The 23044-nt window shown below is 46.6% G+C and overlaps 2 protein-coding genes across 2 annotated transcripts; one reads left to right on the plus strand and one right to left on the minus strand.

Moving 5' to 3' along the window:
- Positions 1-35: 35 nt before the first annotated feature.
- zbtb8b (zinc finger and BTB domain containing 8B) lies at positions 36-4893 on the minus strand. Its single transcript, XM_040187943.2, has 5 exons — positions 4742-4893; positions 4011-4203; positions 2866-3760; positions 2543-2721; positions 36-1840 (listed from the first exon to the last, which is right to left on the minus strand). The coding sequence occupies exons 2-5, from the start codon at positions 4182-4184 to the stop codon at positions 1532-1534; spliced, it is 1557 nt and encodes a 518-aa protein (XP_040043877.2). The 5' UTR covers positions 4185-4203; positions 4742-4893; the 3' UTR covers positions 36-1531.
- Positions 4894-12993: 8100 nt separating this feature from the next.
- On the plus strand, positions 12994-17842 carry heyl (hes related family bHLH transcription factor with YRPW motif like). The gene is made up of 5 exons (XM_040189502.2): positions 12994-14498; positions 16185-16251; positions 16354-16437; positions 16556-16637; positions 16751-17842. The coding sequence occupies exons 1-5, from the start codon at positions 14419-14421 to the stop codon at positions 17446-17448; spliced, it is 1011 nt and encodes a 336-aa protein (XP_040045436.2). The 5' UTR covers positions 12994-14418; the 3' UTR covers positions 17449-17842.
- The last annotated feature ends 5202 nt before the right edge of the window (positions 17843-23044 follow it).

Here is a 23044-nt window from a genome sequence, read left to right on the forward strand (position 1 = left end):
TTAGATTAGATTAGATTACGCAATGGACAAACAAGTCACAGCATTGACATGTTTTATTGTTCAACTCAGTATTCTGCAGAGGGGCCTAAACATATGCAGCTTACCAAAATATTCACAGTCCGTTAGCGAACACCGTTGTGTCAAAGAAGGAGGGTGGGTCATTTATGCAGATTCAAAATGTAACGGTATTCTCCTCTGGCATGTAAGACTGTTGGGACTTTAAGCAAAGATACATTTTATTATATTCATTATTTTGGGGCCCAAACTATTTGAAATGTAAATAATACATTTGGTTTTTTAGGAATTACACTCATTTTATTCCTAAAAAAGTAAATGAATGAAAGAAGAAACCATATGAAAAGTGACTCCAAACTTCAACAATTACACAATGCATTTGTTGCAATAATATTCTCAATTCACCCAATATAACCTCAAAGAAATTTGATAAATTAAGATATTTTCGCTACATGTGACAGCCGTATTCTCTTTATATGCAGCACATTAAAATACATTTGGAATTGAGCAAATGTGAAAAGAAAAAAGAAATTAAAGACCAACTTTGTTATAATAAATATTTTTAAAACCCTGGAGCAAATTGCAGACAGGCGAATTTATGGAGCATAACATCTCCAAAAGGATTGTTGTTTTCTGGTTACAAATGATTCAATAAATAAGGCCTTCTTACAGCAATCGCTCCACATTAATAACCGTACAGTGACCTCGTTGCCAATCAAAAAAAGGCCAACATGGTTGCTGCTTGCAATAAAGTCCAGTTTCAAATTGAAGGCAATTTATTACCTTGCAGACATAAACCGAAGACGGCCACATTCTCGGACTTCCATCCATTTTCCTAAACCTTCAAACGTCTGTTGAAATCCTAACATTTGCTACCACTGGTTATCACGCATCTTGCTCCTGCCAACGGCAACCACCTCAGGAGCGCCGAGACCGAAAAGTTGCAGGTGGCGCGTTCCGATCTCAGGACGGCACGTGGCGGACCCGCCTCCATGTCCGTATTCAAATCCCATGTTTTTTTCATCTTTATTGGGAAATTGACACAGCGACTTAAAAGTAGCACAGCGTCTTAAATAAAGTGATGGATGTTTTTCATCATGGCAATTTCCTTCTTTGCTAAATGCAAGGCTTTAGAAATGAGAATAAAGGGATTCTGTATTTGCTCATATAGCCTGAAACTGGTCATTTGTACGTACTCTGACTCATTTCATTGAGCCGTCACTGCAAAATTGGTTCTTAAGTTAAATTTTTCCAGTTAAATAGCACGCACGGTTGACACACATGTCCCTCTCTATTGTTTCAGCGTCGCCGTGCCACTCCAATCATCACTCCTTCCACCGTTTGATCTCGGCGTCCTGTCTCCAGCGATGCCCCTAATCAGAGTGACCGTGTGGCCCGACGCCCCCAACTGGTTGGAGATGTAACAAAACAATAAGAAAATGTCTCTTACAGCAGCGGTCACAGTTAGACAAGTATAACAGTTCAAGAAATGGGTTTCTTCCCCGAGTGCAGCACGCTACAGATTCACCGCGTTGCCTACGTCGGTGCAGACAGCCAGCTGCCTTTCAAGCATCCGTTTCTCCACCAAGTCCTCCACCCTGCCGACCTCCACCTCATCCACATCGTCCATGAAGCTGGACCAATCCGTACCCACGTCTGTGCGCTCCATGGACTCGGCTTGGCCGGCGGCGGAGTCGTCGTTAGTGGTCGTCACGCAGTTGCAGCCGTCGCAGATGCCAAAGCGCCGGAGACCCGGCGTGACGCCGGATCCCGTGAAGGTTCGCCTGCAGCTCTTGCACGGCATCGGCCAGTTGTGCCTATGGACCTGTTGGTGGTCAACACAGTGAGAGAGGAACATAAAAACATGCTGTGTGTCGTTTTGCACAAGCAACTCCAATGTTTTCAATATTACATAGGAGGCAGAATATGTGCTTATCACTGAGCAGCAGTAAGAAAATTCAACTCCAGACAGAGACAGACAGCTGCTCTTTACAGATAGTTGCTCACAATCATTGGCTTTAACTGGTCCTGTAAAAACCACTACATCTTTACTGTGTATTATTGACCATTTAATTCTGCAGCGACCGCGACGCAAATGAAAAGCAACGAAGGGAAAGATAATTGAATTCGTAGTGGGAATTTGCACCGCCGCAATCAGAAATGCGTTATTATAACTAATAAAAATAAATGGGACAATCGTTTTCAAGAACTGAAGTCTGATTCTGTTCGACTGCAATGTGGCTGACCATAAAAATCTTCAAAGTCTGAGTCACTTGGGATCAGAGTGCAGTTCTTTTGTAAATACCAAATCACAGCAACAAACCGTGATGCAAACAGCCTTGACTTCAATTGGAAAATGGAATCAATAATCATTTCAAAAAGATCATGAGACATGTCAGCAGGTTTTTTGGTAAATAGGCCACGTGATGTAGAGAGCTCACAGTAGCTAACCAAAAAGGCAGGTAGTGGTTTGCACGATTCCTTTCTGCAGCCACTGTGGGATGACGACCTTATGATGAGTTCTTACATTGAGGGCGTGGCTGCGAAGGTGCTCCTGCCGCGTGAACCTCTTGCCACACATGGGACAGGGGAAGGGCCGCTCTCCTGTGTGGCAGCGGATGTGTCGCTTCATGATTCCCTTCTGCTTGGCGGTGTACGGACAGAATGGGCACTTGTGGAGTTTCACCTGCACTACCAAACCGTCGCCTGCAGGAGGAGAGAGAGGCCAACAGTTCAGATTTACCTCGATGCTCGAGAACCCATTGAAGGTGAAATAGTTCCCGTTCTATTTTCTTTTTTTGAAGCCCAGAGAGGAACGTTAGTCGCTTTAGGCCACCGGTTGAAAATTACCTGTTTCCTCTCCAAGCCAATCGGACTGGATCTCCATGATAGATGATCCCACAAACCCTAAACCTTCATCCATCCTGCCTCCTGCCGCGCTGCTACCTGGTCCTTGGGTAAAATGTTGTCCCATTCTGTCCCCCAGCGGACTGGGGCCTTCACCTTTGGCCAGCATCTCCATCAGATGCCTGGCATTAAAAGAATGGCTGTATCCCGAGGGAGAGCGCTCACTGGGAGGAGAGGGAGGGAGTAGTCTGCTGCGATGAGGGTTGTGGAGCGAGGGCCCAGGATATGAGGCCAGGTCTTTGGTGTCGGGGGACTCCTCGAGCTCCTCGTCGGGGTCGTACTCTATCTTGGGGTTCACCAACTCGGGGGTCAAAGTCGACGATGCAGAGGAAGAGAGGTTAGTCTGATCCATGTGTCCTTTTTGTTCTTCACTCCCAGATGCAAATTCCTCCCTGGAATGGTAGTCGCTGTCCACGTCTCTGCTTTTGCCCGGAGTCTCGTCGACAGGGATGGACGAGGGGGTTCGGGCCGAGGTCACAGACTCCGGACATAAACCCGACCCTCTATCGGCCTCTGCAGCCTGCGAATGAGGCTCCGCAGCCTCCGACCCACAGGCGACTGTCACAGCAGGGGTGCCACTGTCTGCAGGACCCGTCCCTGCATCCTTTCCCATTTTCCTCTCCTTCCCCTTGTTGCATATGTCCAATGAGGAGTGGATGTACCCCTTACAGAAGTTTACCAGATCGGTCATCTGCAGGTAGCTGCCTGCCGACATCACCTCAATGACATTGTTTCTGTTCAGGGCCAAGCGGCCAGAATAAAGGAAGTCCAGAATAATCGAGAAGGCATCGGCGGTAACGATGTCCAGCGATGCTGTGCTGCAGCGCTGTCCGTTATCCTGAAAACGGATAAAGCGCTTGTCAGTAGGTGCAGAGGATGCCGTCCCGTAAAGAGCTCTGCTGTTAACGGTCAGCGAGAATGATCGAGAACTAACTGTTACATCTACAAACTACACCAGACGCCCCCAAACCCAAGAGGAAGTCATATATGTCGAATTATTTTATAAAAAGGCTCCATGACATGTATAACACAATAGTAAAACTATCTCAGCCAAATTGTCAGATTTGTTTTCCATGTGCCGTCCTCACCTGCAGATAGTGGACCAGGAGGGCTCGGAAGTAGCCGCTGCCCGCGAACAACACGTTGCGATGGGCCTTGAAGACGCGGCCTTCAACGAGGATGCTGCAGTCACAGAAGAAGTCCCGCCTGCGCTGCTCATTGAGCTCCAGCAGCAGTTTGGGCAGGTAGCACGGCACTTCCATGTCTGCACTTCGGCGACACCTGGCAGGGAGGGAAGCAGTCCTGGATGGGTCAGATTCAACGGCACAGAGGTACACTGAGGTCCTGTAGTGCCAAACAGTTCATGTGGAACCACTGAGCACATCAGCTGTGATCTTGTGTGACAAATGTACTCTAAATGTATTGTTTTGGGGACAATATTTGCTCTGCGATGAGAATATATGAATAGCTGTTAGAGTAGACTGACGTTAGTTAACGTAAGTCAACATGGGTTAAAGGGAAAAGAGGAAAACAGTTGACTAACGTTAGTAAGTTAACTTCAGCCCATATACGCACGACGTTTGTGTACAACGTGTTGAACTGAAGTAACCGACGTTACAAACCTGATCCAATACCATCTACACAAACCAAATAGAGACACGTCGACCAGGAAAACAAAACAGCCGAACAGCTCTACCATGTGTTTGCATACAAGCTAACAAGCTAAGTAACGGAAGCCAGTTAGAGAGACTTTATTACACAAAACCCCAGCGGCTGCACTTCGCGCAGCGTGTGGAGACACACAAACAATAGGGCTCACCTTTGGAATTACGCGACTGAACGTAAGAAAAACGTTTTCATGACAAAAGGATTAGCACGGCTCATTGTCCCGTTTTGACACATAAAAAACTTCCGCTTTCAGCAATGCGTGACGTTTCATCGTTCGTCCAATCGGTAACCGAGGGGGCGTGGCCCATTCCAGCGCCTGCATCTGGGTTTAATAATGATAAAATAACAACGCTATCATGCTTTACAACACAGTAACATAATATGTCCATAGAATAACAGAAAAATAACAAGAAAAGTATTATGGAGAAAAATAAGAATATTCAAGTTAGTAAGCATGTTTGCAGCATGAACATACAGTGTGCCACAACAACAGCGATGTCTTCTACTTATCTTTTCTACATCATTAGAGGTGAGTTCAAATGTAAAGATGAAAACTCAGAAAGCATTTTGCTTAAAATACACTCTCTATTCAACCACCTGTCTTGATTACCCCAAATAAACAAAATATACAGACATAAAATGTATTGTGGGTGGAGATTGATTTGCAAACCCAGAATACTTAGAGGCTATAATTGTATTTGCAAACTTATCAGATCCTCTTTTTATAAGGTATGATGAGGTATAAGGTATTATGACAAAAAGACCTTGGAGATAGCAGAATTATCTGAATTGGTAGTTGCAAAACAGTGGCACAAAGTACGATTGAGTTGGTGCACGGTGTAACAGATCAACACTTTATTTTTAACAATGTTCCATTCAACTGTCATCAACAACAACATCAAAACAGTCAGCTCTAAAATGCACTAAAACACGGAGAGAAATGCACCAATGAATCTCCAAAATAATCTTCAGATGACAGCAGGTCTTCAGCGAGTTTTTGACAAAATGTTTGACAAAAATCAAGTACACACGTAGGCTAATCTGAGAAGAGATTCACGGGTAGAGAAAAATCAAACATGTTGTTATTGCTGTAACCACCTTCACGTGGGCTAATTGCATTGTATCGTTTTAACTGCGCATTCATACACAGGGCCTTTTTTTCTTTGCACAAACCATTATTTTACCGCGATTTCCATGAAGTCTCAGTAATGTCTGACTTTCTCCACTGCGGAAAGTCATTGATACGACAAAGATGATGTTGATCTGCAGAAAGAGCTTCAAAGTGTCACCCTCCTTCTAATATCATGTTTAGCATGCCGCTGCACAGCCGCAGGCCGGCCGGAGCCTGCCCACATTGTCTGCTCGGGAATACTTGTTTATCTGCTTTCCATTTCGTGGGGGGAAAATAATTCCTCTTTTTATTTTATTTTTTTTTCAGACACTACAAGCGTAAACAAGTAGTTCCTTCAGAGCCGCGCCACACCCTCTCAGCACAATCCACAGCGACTTATTTGCAACTCATTTGTTTCCGATATTTTCCCATGGCAAACAGGGCGAATACAAAGGCCTCGTGGAGGCCCGAGAGAAACCGCAGGCTGGGCGCACATGAGCCTCCGCGCTCACCCTCTTTTGAAAACAAAATTTATGGCACCTCATAAAAGTTCTATTCACGCTTATAAGCACTAAATATAAACCAGCATGAACCCGCTGGGTTTAACTCGGTCCTCGTAAACCTGACCTGATGGCGCGTTGCGTTGCGGGCCGAAGGTAGAGCGACCATTGACCCCGGCTGCCCGCCGCGAGCAAAGCGGGAGTGCAGCTTGAACTGTGAGGTACATCTCTGCTGGCCGACCTTCTTCCTGCTCCTTTTCTGGCCTTTTGTTTTTTCGTTGGGCAGGAAACCCCCTCTACAACACTAGCAGGGCCCGTGTGGCGGCTTAATGCTGGTTTTACACCCATCGACCTCCAAGGACCACATCACATTGACCATTTAAAATCTGGGTTTTGGCTAACTAGATGCAGCGATGGCTGCCACGCAAGGCCGCGTCCAGATTCGGGCGCTCGCTCAGTCGGCGCGCTGCCCGCTGCGAGACCCACGGCCGCCACACAGAGCACCCCGGCGGCACCCCTCCGGGTCCCTGCGGTCCGCGCCTCAGCACATAACAGCCACTTAGGCCGGCCTTTTCCCCGAGGCCGACACGACACACCACGGTGGCAGCGCCAGCCACAGAGCGGGCCTGATTAAAGAGTAGGGACAATGGAGGGAGAGAGAGAGAGAGAGAGACGTGGTGGCATTTTCCATCCCCGCCGCTGTCTCCCGTGGGGGGACCAAGTATGTGCCGTGAAACGTTTGAATTATCCCAGAATCTCTGGAATTCAGACAGAGGCACCGCGGAGAGGACCCTCGACCGGGGATGAAAGAGCTCTGAGAGGAGTGCGGTGGACTGGTGGTGAAGCTGAGTATGTGTGTGTCCGGGTGTTTGTGTGTGTGTGTGTGTGTGTGTGTGTGTTTTGAAAGAATGCTCAGCAAAAGATACAGACAATGTTTGAATTTGAATCACATTTACTTTCATGGCAACTCGCCTCAAGATGTCGTTAAGAGAAACGCCATGTCTGAGGGGAATGAATAGACGACGCACACATGGTGCGTGCGTGTGTCGCCGTCCTTTTATCCCTCATGGGATCAGTTAATGCAAATGCCAATCAATGGTAGTCTAATAAAGCGGGCGCCCATCTTGGAGACGCCACTCTCCTTTTGTGGTGGCAGAGGAAGAGACAACAAGCCGGGAAAACCTCGCCTCCTCTCTGTAATTATCACTCAATGTCCTTTGGTAATCTGGAGACGTCTGTCTCTCTCTCCCAGTCCTTTCTTCCCTCGCTGGAGAGTAAATGTATCGCAGTCTGAAATAAATCTAGCCTTTTTTATTATTGTATATTTAGCTCCAGAACCAGAGTAGTAAATGGAGCCGTCCCAGGCCACAAGCTTCCGGTAGCGCCGTTCCTCGGCTCTGGCTGTCCGTCTTTGCCACAGCCACGTCCCCAGATCAAAGCCTCCTGCACTATATACAGTCCGCCAGTCGTCCTCAAGCGTTGACCTCGGGCCAAGACACAATAATGTGTTTGTGCGTGAGCCGCATGCAGAGGGAACAGAATCAGTTCCCTGCACAAGTATGAACATCGTACGAACATCTTTACTTCCCTGAATGTGTATCTGTCCACATCCACATTTCTCATCACGTATCTGTGATGTATTTGTGGTTCTTGCCCCGGTGCCTCTTCGGTTGCCGGTGGTTACAGGAAAAACGATTAAATTAATTAAATCAACGCAGCAAATGATTTTATTTAAATTAGAAGTAAACACATTTTCCTGCTGGGGCCAGAAAGCCAGTCAATCAGGATTAACAAACTGCTGCTGTAGTTCTCTTTAGTGCATTTATTATAACTAGTGAGCTACCAATCAAATGCTCAGTGACAACCACACCTCTTCCACCACTCTGCACAAATGCAAACTTGACCAAAGTAGCCAAAACATTGGCAATTCAATTGTGTGAAACTCGTAAACAATAACCCCTTGTATTTAATTAATAGCGTTGTGTATTATCCATTCATAAACACAAGGCAGTGTTGATTAAGTTTGTCTGATCAAACAGACTCATTTGGAATCAGTAAAAAAAAAAGGAGAAGAAGAACGAAAGCATCTGTTATTTCAGTTCTGTCAATTTGAATCATAAGAGCATCTATCAAGCCCAATAAAAGAGGAATCGGCTCCCTCGGCATATGGAATGATGCTTGTCGTTACCCTCATCCCTCCTCCACCAAAGTCTTCTTGTCTTTCTCGGCATACTCACTGTAATCCCCGTTCTGGGAACACTAAACATTTCCCTGTGGTGCAGCGGCGGCCAGTTTTTTTATACTGGTTTTTAGGGGCTTACCCGTGCTCTTGGGAGCTGCCGTAGGGACGAGGTGTTGGCTGGATGCCACCCTGATAAGGCCGTAATCTGAGGTGTAAACTCAAATGGGGGATTTGGGAAAGTGAGAGGCTGTCAGAGAGCTGCCGCCCTGAACAGGGACGCAGCACCGTGTCTCCGAGGGAGCTTTTTCTGAACCAACCTGGTGTCCAAATATACAAACCCTTTCAAGCCGACCAGGAAACACATGCATTTGTTTCCTGTTTTGAATTCCTCCTTTTGTACTTTTCCTTTCACAGTTGCAAAGCTCCTCCACTGAAAGCCCTTTTCTTTGGACACTGACACAAATAGAAAGCCGATAGGGGAATTAGGCATAGCATGACTCCATGCAATAAGAATTAGTCTCCTCCATAAACTTGAATGACTGTCGGCTTCTAAGTAAAAGCGCTTGGGCGAAACTAGTTTTACAGTGGCTAATATTAGCCGGGTCCAGTTATCAAATGACGCACGATCGCATGGCTGAGGGGACACGGCGGGTTAGCCTTTGGGACTTTTTATTTTTCACTTCCCCCCTTTTCTCCTCTTTTTTTTTTTTTTTGTCTTCTTTGCGGCTCATAAAAGATTGTCCTGCGTGTGATGTGGCGGCGGAGCGCAGTCAGAATGAAGTGATTACGGACGAGGACCGGCATGCTTTTGAGTCATGGCACCGAACGACTTTCTTCGAGCCCTTAAAAATAGTAACAGTTTACTATTTCTTCGGTACGTGCGGAGCACTTTGGGGGCATCCTCTCCTGGCTCTTTTGGAGACTGGAATCATAACCAGATACAACGCCCCCCCAACCTCCCTCGTTTCTTTCATTTAGTTATTTGGAGTTTGTTTAATCTTGTGATGAAAATTGGCCTAGCGTGGGAAAGGCAGAATTCTTTTGGGGGTAGGTCTTGTTGTTTTATAGTTGTGCGAATTGCTGTTTGGTTGTTGTTTTTTCACTCCAGGAAGAAAAAAAAGTGCCAGTTTGTGCCAAAACCTCATGAAGCGAAGATAAAAAAAGGAGATGAGTGAGAGGGAGGCCGCAACACCACGACAAAGATATGGGCTGTCTAAGCAAAGAGCTTTACAAATGACAATCTCCAGGGGGAAAAAAAAAGGGGGGGAGACAACACGAGGGAGGACTGGAATGGAGTGGGGGAAGGAAAAGAGGAGAAACAAATGCGGATTGATTGGTAGGAGGCGGAGGAGGGAGATGGGTATTGGGGGGCTGGGGGTAACGCGTAGCAGTGCAGTCGGTGGGGGGGGGGGGCGGATGAGAGGGGAAACATTCCCCCTTGCCCACATTAAAGACATAAAAAAGAAAACAAACAGAAAAACATGTCTGACATAAAGAGGCTGGTTTCCGCGGCGACAGCACAATGGCTGCCTGTGGCTCTCGGGGCCCTCGCCGTCCCGTCTGGGGCTCGGCACCAGCGAAAGTCACCGCAGTCACAGGGCCCGTCAGTGTGTGTGTGTGTGTGCGCGCGCGCATGTGTGTGTGTGTGTGTGTGTATGTGTGAAACATGGGGAATGTCATCACAGGCCTAGTGCTGTGGGAACCGCCATGAAAGGGACCCCACTCGGAAGCCACAAAAGTTCCTTTCTGCTCCTTCTCCTCGGCTTTTAGCCTCTTTATTTATCCGTGCGTCGGGGAGCCGGATGAGGAGGGAGGACTTTCTCTCGCTCGGCCCGTTCTCTCGCCGCGTCTCTCGCTCTCTCTTGCGAGCAGCGTGACCCACAACTGCAGCCCTGCCGCCCTGCTGACTCCTCAAATCACAGCAGGCCAACATCTCAAACGTACACGCTGCCCGTGTCCGCCGCTATTTCTCCTGAGGTTTATTCACACCTCATATAAGCTCTATCAGATAATGAGAAAAACAAAAACCACAATAGCGCTCTTTGACAGGCTCCCTATGTGACAAACTTTGCGTTCTCAGGAATGCCTCGTATATCCAGGTTATTCCGAGTGAATTGTGGCGACGGCCAGGCAGGCACTGCCACGGGTCCCAGGCATTCCTTATGCGTCTGAAGGGCAGATAATTCCCTCGTAGGCTCCAGCCCAGACAGTGCCAAGCTACTCCGGTGCCAGTTCCCATGCCAATCCAATCCCGACCGCGGTGACTGAACGCCCAGCCACAGGCTGACTGCTACGAAAGCCTCATACCAATAAGAAACCTGCTGATTTTTTTTTTTTGGGGGGGGGATGTCAATAGCACTCGCATGCAGGCAGGGCTGCTTTTCACTTTTCATATTTCCCTCAGCTGGGATTCTAGACGGTGAACAGACGTTTCCTGAAGAGTTCATTTTGATACCATGTTGTTGAAAAGGAAAATGTACAAACACCAATGGAATCCTAAATGGCTCTCTGTATTTCTTGAAGATTAAAAGCCTGGTTATGAAGTGCGTCACGATGACAAAAACATGAATGCGAATGAATATGGCAATCGGAGGCAATTAACATTTTTTAATCTAGAGGGTCGCTATGTCAGTTTGTTGTGATTCCACCATCAATGCAGTACATGCTGTATCATAAAGGGTTCTTAGTACCTTATGAACCATCCCGACCGCTCAGGTCATCTGGGACGGGTCTCCTCTCTGTTCCCAGAGTCCGAACCGAACAAGAAGCAGCGTTCAGTTCTTCTGCTCCACATAAATGCAGCAAACTCCCAGAAAGCTGCACGTCTGCTGAGACTCTCAGCGGCTTCAAATTAAGACTGAAGACTTTTCTCTTTGCTGCTGACTTTGAATAAACCAGATTAAAGGATGGAGTGGATGCTTTTTAATTAACTGCACTGCAACTTTTATTCTCGTTTATTGTCTGTTATTACTTTTATTATTTTTAAATCTCCTTTTCTTTTGCCTGAAGTTTTTTAATGGTTTCAAATGAAGCACTTTGAATTGCCTTGCTGTTGACATGTGCTGTACAAATGAATGTGCCTTGCCTTACAGATGTGAAACCACCGTATCAGCGCTTTTAAACAAGTGGTTTCTGCACGTATTGGTTATAAGAAAAAAAATCAGAAATCTCAAAAATATTAAGTGTCTTCTTACATTGCAGTAATTATATTTTGTGGGCTAGAAACGTTGCTGGAAGTTGGCTTTCATATAACCACGGTCAACAACGCAGTGAAACATACGGCGTCATTCAATATGACATGAATGGAGCGGGAAAAAAGTGAGAAATAAAATATCTTGTTGAGCTGGTTCCATCTCACGGACCCTCAAACAATAGCAACAGTCATGCATCAGAGCCAATAATTGCAGCTGAGTGTTTGCGTCTTATAAATTGTGGGTACGGCGCTGTCCACAATCGTGTGAGCGAGATGCGTGTTTGCTTGTATAAATCAGTTGTGTGTCTGTCCCTGAGCGCTCACGCGTTCCCATTCAAGTGGTGCATGTGTGTGCGTGCGTGCGCAAATGGTAAAAGTATGAGCTTGTTAATTTCAATAAGGGACTTTGCCCTGTTGTGGTCTGGAGGGATATGGGGGGGGGGGGGAGACGACTTGAAGTGGCCGACCGAGATCACCAGAAAACGCCCGGAATTCCATCCCACAGTCCAGCGACAGCTCTTTCCCCCTCGCTTTCTGTTCCCCTAATGTTCCTCACACCCGCCCCCCCCCCCCCCCCCCCCCCCTCACCATGAAACTATTTCTTTATTTTGAACTTATTTATTTGTTTATCTAACCTCTTAATCACTTCCCAATGCATGCGTGTTTCTGTGCAACTTGCCCCGTCCTCCTGGGACAACTGGGACCGCGGAAACTTGGAGTGTAACCAGAGGGCTTTCATGAAAAACGACTACAAAAGAAACAAGAAAGATTGACAATAAAGAGAAGAAAGTTGTCCATTGAAGAAACAACAACGGAGAATAGACTGAAGCCTGACTCCATAGACGTCTCCCTTCCTTCAGACTCTTTCTTCACTGTTTTCTCGTGCTGAAATGAGATCCAGATCTGAATTAAGGAATGATTGGTAATGAAAGGGGGGTGTTTCTCTTTTCTGTTTGTCCTGACTCATAGCTTACTCACCACACTAAAAGCCCCCTGGTGATGGTCACACTGATTAGTGACACTCGGGTTTTGCAAACACACGCACATGCACATGTTTTAAGTTAGTTCATTACTTTACACACGGCCTATGATATTACTGAATGCAGGGCTCACTTCAATGGAAGAGAGATTAACAGAAAAACAACGATGTTGAAACGTTTATCTTCAGAAAAGAGACAACAAGAAAGACGCATCTGGAGTAAGAGACAAATCACAGATCTGCTCATGTATATTCATATATACATTGACAAAGCTTGAGGACCAAAATAAGTGTCAGAAAGAAGGCCTCGCTTGTTCCACAAAACACACACAAAGATGCCGCACTCACGCATTGTAGTATGTTTAAACTAACACACCCTTCCAGTCTGCGAGGCAGGAAGAGACACACTCAGCTGGGCATTGTGTGGAAGGGGGCCATGCCACTTGGCCCCCTCTCTGTCTTTCACACACATATGCACACAACCACTAGGTCAGTCAGGCAGCGCTCCTAACAACGGGCGCCTGGTTTCCATGGCAATCTGTACCAGCAATCTTCCCACGGTGGCAGCGGAACCGAGCGCCGCGTGACTGCGTGCGCGTGTGCCTGTGCGCGCGCGTGTGTGTGTGTGTCTGTGTGTGTGCGTACGAGAGAGAGCAGTCGGCAGGGAGCACTATCTTGTCCACTGAAGGGCCCAGATGTTCAGACACTCACTGGGCCGACCCTTCTCTTGACCCTTCAGTACCTGCCCTCGTCTCTGCACACACCGACGCACACGCGCGTCCGGGAGAGGCTGAGACGGACCTCAAAGGTCTCGCTTTCTCCATTTGCCGAAATTACTCAAGACCACGCTTATATACAGTGCCGAATCTTTGTCAGCAGTGGCAACTTTTGTAAATCTTTATTTAAGAGCTGTGGCTCCCAACAAGGGGGAGAGAGGGGGGGGGGGATTGTACACGGATTGTTATTTTATAACCTAGTGAGTGGTATCTGAGCAATATGTTTGTTTACAAAGTGAAGAGCAGAAAAATATGCAGGATTGTGTTTGCTGTTGCAGTTCCTACAGAGCCATCTTCCCTGTGTCTCCTGCCTGCTGTTTGTCTCGCACGCTCACCCCCTAACAGGTGGTTCGGCGCGTCCATTGTCCAGGTCACCTGTGCGCTGGTGTGAGAGTCCAGCTCCGCGCACTGTCGCACACTCTCTTGTGGATGACGGAGTGTTTTCACAGTCCATCATTCCCACACTCGCTCCCTCCCGCTGCCATTGTTCCACGAAGCGGTGTAATTAAAGGAGCAGAAATAGACAGAAAGGAGGATAGGAAGAAGGAAGGAAGGAGAGCAGGATGGGATGGGAGGCTAATTGACTGAGGATGACTGAGCGAACGGGAGGGAAGGGAGGGAGGGAGGGAGACAAGCTGGGGAAGGCCAGATTAAAAGGGATGGAGGAGGGACAGAGAGAGAAGAGGCGGGGGAGCCCAAACTGGCAACCCTGCCCCAAATGCCAAAGTCCTATTTTGTCATTGGGTGGCTGTGACAGAGAGAGGGAGCCAAGAGAGACATAACAGGGAGGGAGAGCGAGACACTACGGCTGGATGCCAGTGAGAGAGCGCACGGCTGAAGCTGCTTGTGAATTTTCTTAGTTGTCATGGGCCCTCGGGGGTCGATCAAGTGGCACCGCTGACTCACAGAGGACAGGACCGACACACTCACGAAGAGAAATACAAGTGACAAGAAGTAACTAAGGACAACGAGGCTTTTATAAACAACGCAAGCGAGGGGGAGACAAGTCTTCGTAGAGACCCCCTCCGTCCGTCCGCCATCGGCCTGTCCGTCCGCCGGTCTGCAAAGTGCGCGACGGGCCACAGAGATGAAGAGGCCTCACGACTACAGTTCCCCAGACTCGGACACGGACGAGTTTATCGACGTGGGACAAGAAGACGGCTATTGGTGAGCACCCGCCAGTCGCACCTGAGGACGAAAACACACTTTTGAAGGAAAATGACACGGCACGCGGCTGAAATGAAAAGCCGGAGACACATTTTGTCCTGAACATACTTGGTTGTGAGTTGCTGCCAAGTGCAAAATTGCAGACAGGTTGAAAGACTGTTGGAAAAAGGTCTGTTTTTAAATCTCAGAAGCGGATTTGGCTCATCGTTTTAAAACAAATAACAACTAATATTCTTAAACAATTTCTAGATTCAGCTCCAATATTGACATTTTCTGACAAAAGTTATTTGTCACACTTTACAAAAAGCTGAGCTGTCAGTTTTAAGCATAACTTTAGGCCCCTCTTAAAAGCGCTCCCATATTCAGTGATATATAAATGTACGCATTGGTTCTCTAAATGAGTCGTGTTGATCATTGCATGTTTTTACATGAATACAATAAGTTTAGGTTCAAAATGATGGAAGGCCTTTAATGTCTGAAGCATCGAGACATTGGAGAAGTACAAATTTCTTTTGTCATTTGAAACTGGTTTTAGAAAATGAATAAGTCAAAATGCAAGATATGAAACACATTTATTTTTCGTTAATTATTATTGAGACAATATTACATTTTGAATCATTTCTTTTTCAGAATAGGAAATTCAGCCTGTAAACTTAACTCTAAAATGAACACAAAAGCAAGAGAGGAACAACCCAAAATGTAATATACTGAGGAGTTTTACAGCAATAGTTGGAGGCACATTTGTGTTTGTGCGAAGGCATTTATGTCATTAGCAAAGTTCTACTAATATTTGGCTTCATTTGATATTTAATTCCATGTCAAAAATATGTAGTAGTGATTTACTATTTTCAGCTTTGTTGTATTAGGGTTATGACATCACTGGGAATTTGATTGTCATGAATTGATACAAATAATACAAATAGTGATATAACTCTAACACTACACATACTATTTGCAAGTCATTATAACAATTGGTTTTTAGGGTGAATTAGTCAACATTTTCTTCTTTAAGCTGGGAGGTTTTGTGACATGCATCCACAGTATATAAGAACACAAGTACTGCGATAAGCGGTAACACTAAAGACGGCTTGGATTAATCCAAACAGAAGACAGACCCTTATAGTCAGCCAATAAAAAATGAACCTAAACAAAAACACACAGCTGAATTGGCAGCCTTCATGTTGAAATCTAATGGAAAAGGCAGCAGCTCTTTGGAAGGGGACGTTTAAAGAAAACTCTAATCCGTCAGACCCGTAAGATGAGAGTTCACAAACAAACACAATCCATATTGAGTGAGTTTACTCGGAGGAGCTGAGATCCCACGCCGCATACATCCCCCATGCGAGCGAACGCATCACCCCCCCCAGCTATAGAATCATCTTTCTGAAAGTGCTTTCGCTCAGATGGAAAGGGGAACAGCATGTCATTTCACTGAGACTAATATCCAGAAACGCTATAAAGCCAAAACAATGTCGTCTTCCCCTCCTCTCCCGGGCCCTCCTCTGCTGTTCTGTGCCCAAAAAACAAATTAGATTGAGGCGAGCTGGTGTGCCATCCAGCCTCTGTGTCATATTAAGGAGGGTAATAATAACAATATGCAGGAGGATCAAAGTTGGCGTGTTTCTCTCCGTGCCAATACCGTCCTCCCCTCATCTGCCTTCCTCTGTCTCTGTCTTTCTGGTACAGCCCAGTCACGGGGTCCATGTCTCCTGGCAGCGCCTCGCAGGTTCTGGCCCGGAAGAAGAGAAGAGGGGTGAGCGGATCGTAGCCTCGGATCTTTAGGATCTTTAGGATCTTTCTCGTGCTGTCGTTTTAAGTCGGCCCTGACTGTTCCTCTGCCGTTGTCGCCGCGCAGATCATAGAGAAGAGGCGCAGAGACCGGATCAACCACAGCCTGTCCGAGCTCAGGAGGCTGGTGCCCAGTGCCTTTGAGAAACAGGTGAGCGCTCAAACACGGTCGCCGCGATTCACCGTCAATCTCCTTTAACGCCGTGAAGTAAGGAAGCGGCTTCCGGAGATCTGATGCAACCACAGTGACGTCTTCCTTCTCTCTGCAGGGCTCATCCAAGCTGGAGAAGGCGGAGATCCTGCAGATGACTGTGGACCACCTGAAACTCCTCCATGCCATGGGAGGAAAAGGTGACAATTTCAAACAGTCGTCTTTGCAGTGTTATTCTTCTTTCCTTTATTGGAATCATGTGACTCCACCACTGTTATTGGCTGTGCGACTAAGCCCTCTCTTTGTCCGTCAGGTTACTTTGATGCGAGGGCCCTGGCAGTCGACTACAGGACGCTGGGCTTTAGGGAGTGCGTCGGGGAGGTGGTGCGGTACCTGAGCTCTCTTGACGGAGAGTCTTCGGACCCTGTAGGAGCGCGCCTCGTCTCCCACCTCTCCCACTGTGCGAGCAACCTAGAACCCGTTCTTTTACAGTCGCCCCCGGCCTCCGCCCTGCCCTTTCCCCCCTGGCCTTGGGCGTCCTTCCCTCAGATCTCCCCCAACTCACCGGCCTCCTCCTCAGGTCCTTTCCCCAGGGGCCGAAGGGATCTGGCCCTGCTGGGGGGCTACCCGTCACCCGCCACCCTCCGCCTCGGCCCCCTGGCTGGCTGCCACCAGGGAGTCCCGCCGCTCCTCGCGCCTACCGCCCTGGCCACCGTGCACAGGTTGCCTTCCCTCGCAGCGTCCCCGGTCCTAGCCCCCTCCAGACCAACCCAGTCGTCTCCTCACAGCGCCACCGGGGCCTCGCCCCTTCCCCTCCCAAACCCTTCCTCCTCCTCCTCCTCCTCCTCTACTTCTACCTCCTCCTCTTGTCCTATTTCATCATCTTCTGCCCCACTGCAGGTCTCTTTCAGGCCCTTCGCACCTCTGGGGTCTCCCACCGCTCAACGCAGGGGCTTGAGTGGACAGGCCAAGTCAGCCCAGGGATGGGCGACTGAGATCGGAGCTTTCTGAGAGTCAACTCTGGGTTTTTCTTTTCCAAATGAACTCCATCGAGGGACATGGAGCCTCCATGTGCCCCATGCAGAAAATACGAAAAGGTTGGAGGAAGACGTAGAGAACCTTTGATGGTTGTCTAACTGTAAGTCACATCAGACTGTGGGGGGAGTTTCAGATATTCACCAACAATCACGTACAAAAGAAAAATGAAGGAATGTGAAATAATAGAAGATTCTTGTTCATGGTCAAACACATACGAAGTGTCTAACTAAGCCATAACGCTCAACGAAGCGTCCTTTAACTGTGATATATTTTTTCTCCAAAACATTTCTACTTTTGATTACTTTTTTTTTTTTCAAGCCTAAAGAATGTTGAAAACTCTCTATAAAAACTAAGTGCCTTTACCTTGTCCATGTTTTGCTGTGTGTGTTTTCTTTCCTGACCGAGAAAACATCAACATGCACTTGCAGCTATCTGCTATAAATACAAATGGAAACTGACAGAAAGGCTGAAAGCTTCGCGTTACTTATCCGTATTAGCCATGTATGCAAACACTGCTCGCATGTCCCCCCCCCCCGCTGCATCGATGCTGTCTCCAGTGATGGCTGATGCAGAGCTGTGGTCTTGTGGCTGGAGGGGATAAACATGGTGGAAGCTGTGTGATGTTTCTGGGATGTGGCGGGGGGGCAAACAGACCCGTTGCTTTGCCCTCTAATTGGCAGTCCCCCGTAGTTAACTCTGCCCTCGTATCAGTCGCTGCATCTTCCTCTCCTCCGCTGTCGCTCTGCCATTCTTTGGCTCCGATCTTGTGGTGCGCCAGCGGATATCTCTGTCCCTGTTTGTCTGCACCACTGTCTCCTCAACAATGGACAGACAGTTAAGAAGAGGGCAAGAGGGAGGATGGAGAGACCGCTAGAGAGAGAGGGGGGGGGGGGGGGGACTGATTTGGCGTAGACCTTCAATAACAGGGTGGGAGGGAGGCCGGGGACAGGGTCAAGGAGAGAGGAGGAAGGATTGGCCAAGGAAAGGATGAGAAACCGTGCGAAACGACGATGAGCGACAGTTGTAAGGAGTTATTCCTCGAGAAGATCAGCGCACTCGGTCCGCGCCTCGACATAACGTCTCCGCTGCGATGAGAGAGCAGGGAAGAGCCTTCTGCTGGAGGACGCTTTGATCTACTTCAGGATGCAACGTCTGCCCTCTGCGGTCCAAAAGTGTGTGTGCGCTCCGCAAAGTGCATTTTGTTTATTTGAGCGAGTATGCTAGTGTGTGTTTAAGTCATTCTCGTGTGCCCACAGTGTGTGTTTTGTCTGAGTGTGTGTGTATGTGTGTGTGTAATGGCCTGGCGTCAGGACTGAACCGCGGTGGCGGCGTGGCTCTCGTGCGAGGCCGGCCGGCGGTCGGACGGACGGACGGTACGGCGGTGGAATGTTTGCGGAGGGTGCATGCGTGCACACACACACACACACACACACACCCGGGTACTGAGACAACATACAAACATAGACGCACGCACACGCACACACACACACAGGGTGGCTGCCACTATTGTAGCCTCTGAGCGGAGGAGCCAGAGTCACCACCACAGCTTCCAGGAAGGACAACCGCAGTCACACTGCATGGGTTTCCCACGGGGGAGGGGAGTGTGGAGGGGGAAGAGAGGAAAGAGGGGAGGGAAGTGCGCGCATGTGTGTGTGTGTGTGTGTGTGTGTGTGCGTACGCAGCAGGCCGGCCTTGTGCTTTGAGCTGAAAAAGAGGTAGAGATGCTGTGAGGAGGCAGAAGGGAGGAAAAAAAGAGAAGTGAAATCAGGAAGTGAGAGATATTTCCCCTCTTATGATCTGTGCAGTAGGGGGCATTTTCGCATTGTATTGGTGTTACAGCACACAGATGAACTGTTTTGGTTCTTTCTCATCGCTCAGTTTTCAGAGATAGTACAAACAGTACCACCGTACATAAAATGATTAGTTTGTAAATCCACAACTACGTTTTGATATTGTCTCTAAAACTCCCTTTGCTCATTATTTGTGAGACATCATGATTGCAGGGATTATATTTGAATATTATTTCACATACTGAACAGTGAAAAACCATGTTGCCTTATTTTGACTAATAGTAGTTTTTTTAATTAAAAGAATGTTTTAATAGATTTCTTGCAACAGTAGGTTGGACTTTATTAATATGGTGCATTTAGTTTGTGCAAAATACCTTCTGTAAGCAAACATAATAAACCAACTGGCATCAGTTTCATATATTTCATTATTCACTGTGTCATTACTTCTAAATACTGTAATGACCATTATTACAGATGGTTATTCTCTTAATGAAACATGGTGAACTATGGTGTAAAAACAGAAATATATTTGTGTCATTGCTCAACAAAGTACTAAAACTGTATACCTTTGAAAAGGCATTGCTATTAAGAGCAAAGATTAAAAAAAAAAAAAAAAAAGGAATATTCAGGTAATTGAGGAGCTTATGTCGCTGCCCTGGTGTTGCAGGAGAAAAGCTTCTTGTTACCTGAAATAAACCAACTGTATACAACAATTAGCCAAAACAGATAGATTTGATTTCGGTAAAAGCAGTTGTGGTGGCGGGCGTGGTTTGGCTCAGCTGCAGAGGGGACGGAAGTTACACGTGCGGATCCTTGGGGGGTCCCGGAATGACGAGGATACAACGGAAAGCTTCGATAACCAACTTTATTTCGTAATTCAGCACAGTCTAAATCCGCCCCCATCGTCATCGTCATCGTCCTCGTCCTCGTCTGGCTGAGTCTCTCCCCCCTGTCGCTGGATCTCCACTACTGAAATACAGTGACAAACGAATGTTGATTTCCTCCACCTTAGGCCAATTATGCGTCCACCTGGCACCGTTCCCTGAGCCACTCCCCGCTCCGTCCCCTCTGCAGCTGAGCCAAACCACGCCCGCCACCACAGCAGTTTTTACCTGTAAATGCAGTTTTACCTGTAAATGTTTGGTGTGAAGACATCGTTTAGAAAAGAGAAAAGGTGACAGGCAGGGTCCTGTGTGCTGGCTCTCTGACACTCCTCAGCGTCTTCTGTGAATAAGGTTCTGTAGTCAGTACCTGGGAAGTCCGAGCCATTATACAGCTGAGGCCGACAAGGCTCTGGCAGACAGAGAGAGTCAAGGAGAGTGTGGTCATGGATCAATGATTAATACAGTTCCTTAGAAATTCAATAGACTTTTACCGTGGGAATTGTATTCAACACAATATAACATGTTACTCAAGTTAAGATTTGAAGAAAGTAACAACATGAACGTGATGTTCCACACAAACCTGCTCAAAATACTCTTTTGGTATGTTATTTTTGAATGAATATTATATAACCCTGTGATTTGTTTATTCAACTCTGAAAATTGCAAAGGAACTAAAGGTCTGCATAGTGGTTCTAAATAAAAACCTACTGGAATCTGGGCTGCAGGATTTGAGAGAAAACCCAGAGGTGATCCCCTTCAACGCAGTCTGCACATTGGGCTGTCCAGAGGAAGTGATCTTGAGATAGCAGTACAAGTTCCTGCAGAGAAACGCAGAAGTTTGTGTTTGTGTGTCTTTGACTTCATCAGTGTTAAGTATTTAGTGGCATCTAGTGGTGGGGTTGCATATTCAAACCAACTGTACACCCCTCAGCTTACTCTTCCCTTCCAAGAATATCCAAGAACGGGTGTTTTTTCTGTGCTACTGCAGAAATAAGGCGGTGTAACATAACATAGTCTTTCATGAGGTGTAGCAATTGTGGATTATTATAAAGAAACTGACGACCCGGTTCATGAATTAGACCAATTAATAAAATGCATTTAGTGTACACCAGGATACAGCCATGATTGTGAAACGATGTAATATGTAATAAAGAAACAAGAATAGTGTAACACCACTGTAATTTAAAAAACTATGTAATCAATAAAATAACACTGCAGATGCACGCTATGATTGTGTGTAATGTAATGTAACCAACCGAAATGCATGCATGTAATACTTGATAGGACAACTGACATTGACAGAGAGACTTTCGAAATCCGTACCATCCAATGTGATACCTCATTGCATCACCATATCCTGTAAATAACCAGTCGACTTGAATGCATCAGGGTCACATGCCCAGGGGCGGGGGCACTGATTTTTACACCTTGATTGACCTGTACTCTTGTTCATGGAGTTCGTTGGTGGAGGTAAGAGACGGTCGCTATAGGTGGTGAAGGTGCTGCCCTGTGGCCTGTTGATTGCAGGTACCAGCGGCTCCTCAGCTAATACGTTCTTTTTAGCACAACACCTTTTATTTTATTAAATACTTTGGATTTTAACTTTCAATCCAAGATGTCTTCCGTCCGTCCGGAGTTTTTTCATTTTTATAACACAACACAATCTATGTAAAAGTAACAAATTAACGCTGAGGTAATGAAGAAATGTGTTTCTTAGTTTCAGGTAATTATGCACAAATATAAATATTATATATATATATATATATATATATATATATATATATATATATATATATATAATTTGTGCCAATATATTACCTAGATTACACTGGCCCTCAAAAAGTTCAAACTTTGTAAAAGTAAAACTGAGAAGAATGTACATGATCACAGGTAAAGATTTTGAACATGCCATTTTTCCTGCACTGTTATTTGTCTTGTTGTCCATTGTCTCATAGTCTTATTGTCCATTGTAATGCACCAACTGCCATATCAAATTCCTTGTATGTCTAACAGTCTGGCAATCAATGTTCTTAGTTCCTGGTTCCTGTTGACGTGTATGTGGCAGCACAGAGGAAAGGCCAGCCATGGTGCCTAGCGTTGCCACCTTCAATAAAGAAGAATAAGAATAAGGGACGATACGGTCGGGGGGCGGCGCGGACGTTACGGCCCCCACTCTCGTCAGTGCTTTTGCATCCGCTTTCGCTTCAGAGCTGGAGGCAGGGTGGGGGGACCTGCTTGGTGACTCTAGGAGGAGCGGCCATGGTGATGGCACGCTTGAGGAAGCATTGTTGGAGCCATATTTTCAGTTACCAATCACATTTCTTATTGTGTTGGCCCTTCACATAAATAACTTTATGATTTATTAGATTGACCTGATGAGGATCAATACATCACATATTGAATTGGTCATTCCATACAGTGCAGGGGGTCTAGCATCTGTGATGGTCTACTGAAAGTGTGTCCTCTGTGTTTTAATGTTGACCAGAATCAGCAGCTATTCATTCTTTGAAAAAGTGACATATCAATATTGTCGTGCTTTTTTTCACATGATAATGCTAAATGTACCAAAACTGCGCAGGATTTAAGAACGTGCAACATTTTACAGACGGTGCCCCATAATGAACTGCATGTCCCAATTCACCCGGTGTTTCCTTCAAGATAAACAAAATCACCAAAAACCCACATTATGGCTCCAACACTGCCCTTGTCCTTGGCTGTGAGCTGATGTTGAGCTCCCACTTCCACTTGTTGCTTGTTTATTTAACTTGTATAATTGCAAATGAAAAAACGGTCCAAATTAAAGGTTCTGGGTCACAGTATTTGAGAGAAAATCCAGAGGTGACACCTCTAGACCTCAGGAGTGATTCTGCACATTGGGCAGTCCAGAAAAACTGG

Source organism: Gasterosteus aculeatus, chromosome 10, assembly GCF_964276395.1.
Source record: "Gasterosteus aculeatus chromosome 10, fGasAcu3.hap1.1, whole genome shotgun sequence".
Lineage (NCBI taxonomy): Eukaryota > Metazoa > Chordata > Actinopteri > Perciformes > Gasterosteidae > Gasterosteus > Gasterosteus aculeatus.

Bases quoted from the DNA above. Each gene is read 5' to 3' on its own strand.
- zbtb8b (XM_040187943.2), bottom strand. From the start codon at position 4,184: ATGGAAGTGCCGTGCTACCTGCCCAAACTGCTGCTGGAGCTCAATGAG. The intron at 3,761-4,010 runs GTGAGGACGGCA...ATCCGTTTTCAG, and splicing joins TCCTGGTCCACTATCTGCAG to GATAACGGACAGCGCTGCAG. The intron at 2,722-2,865 runs GTAATTTTCAAC...CTCCTCCTGCAG, and splicing joins TTGGCTTGGAGAGGAAACAG to GCGACGGTTTGGTAGTGCAG.
- heyl (XM_040189502.2), top strand. From the start codon at position 14,419: ATGAAGAGGCCTCACGACTACAGTTCCCCAGACTCGGACACGGACGAG. The intron at 16,252-16,353 runs GTGAGCGGATCG...GTCGCCGCGCAG, and splicing joins CCCGGAAGAAGAGAAGAGGG to ATCATAGAGAAGAGGCGCAG. The intron at 16,638-16,750 runs GTGACAATTTCA...TTTGTCCGTCAG, and splicing joins CCATGCCATGGGAGGAAAAG to GTTACTTTGATGCGAGGGCC.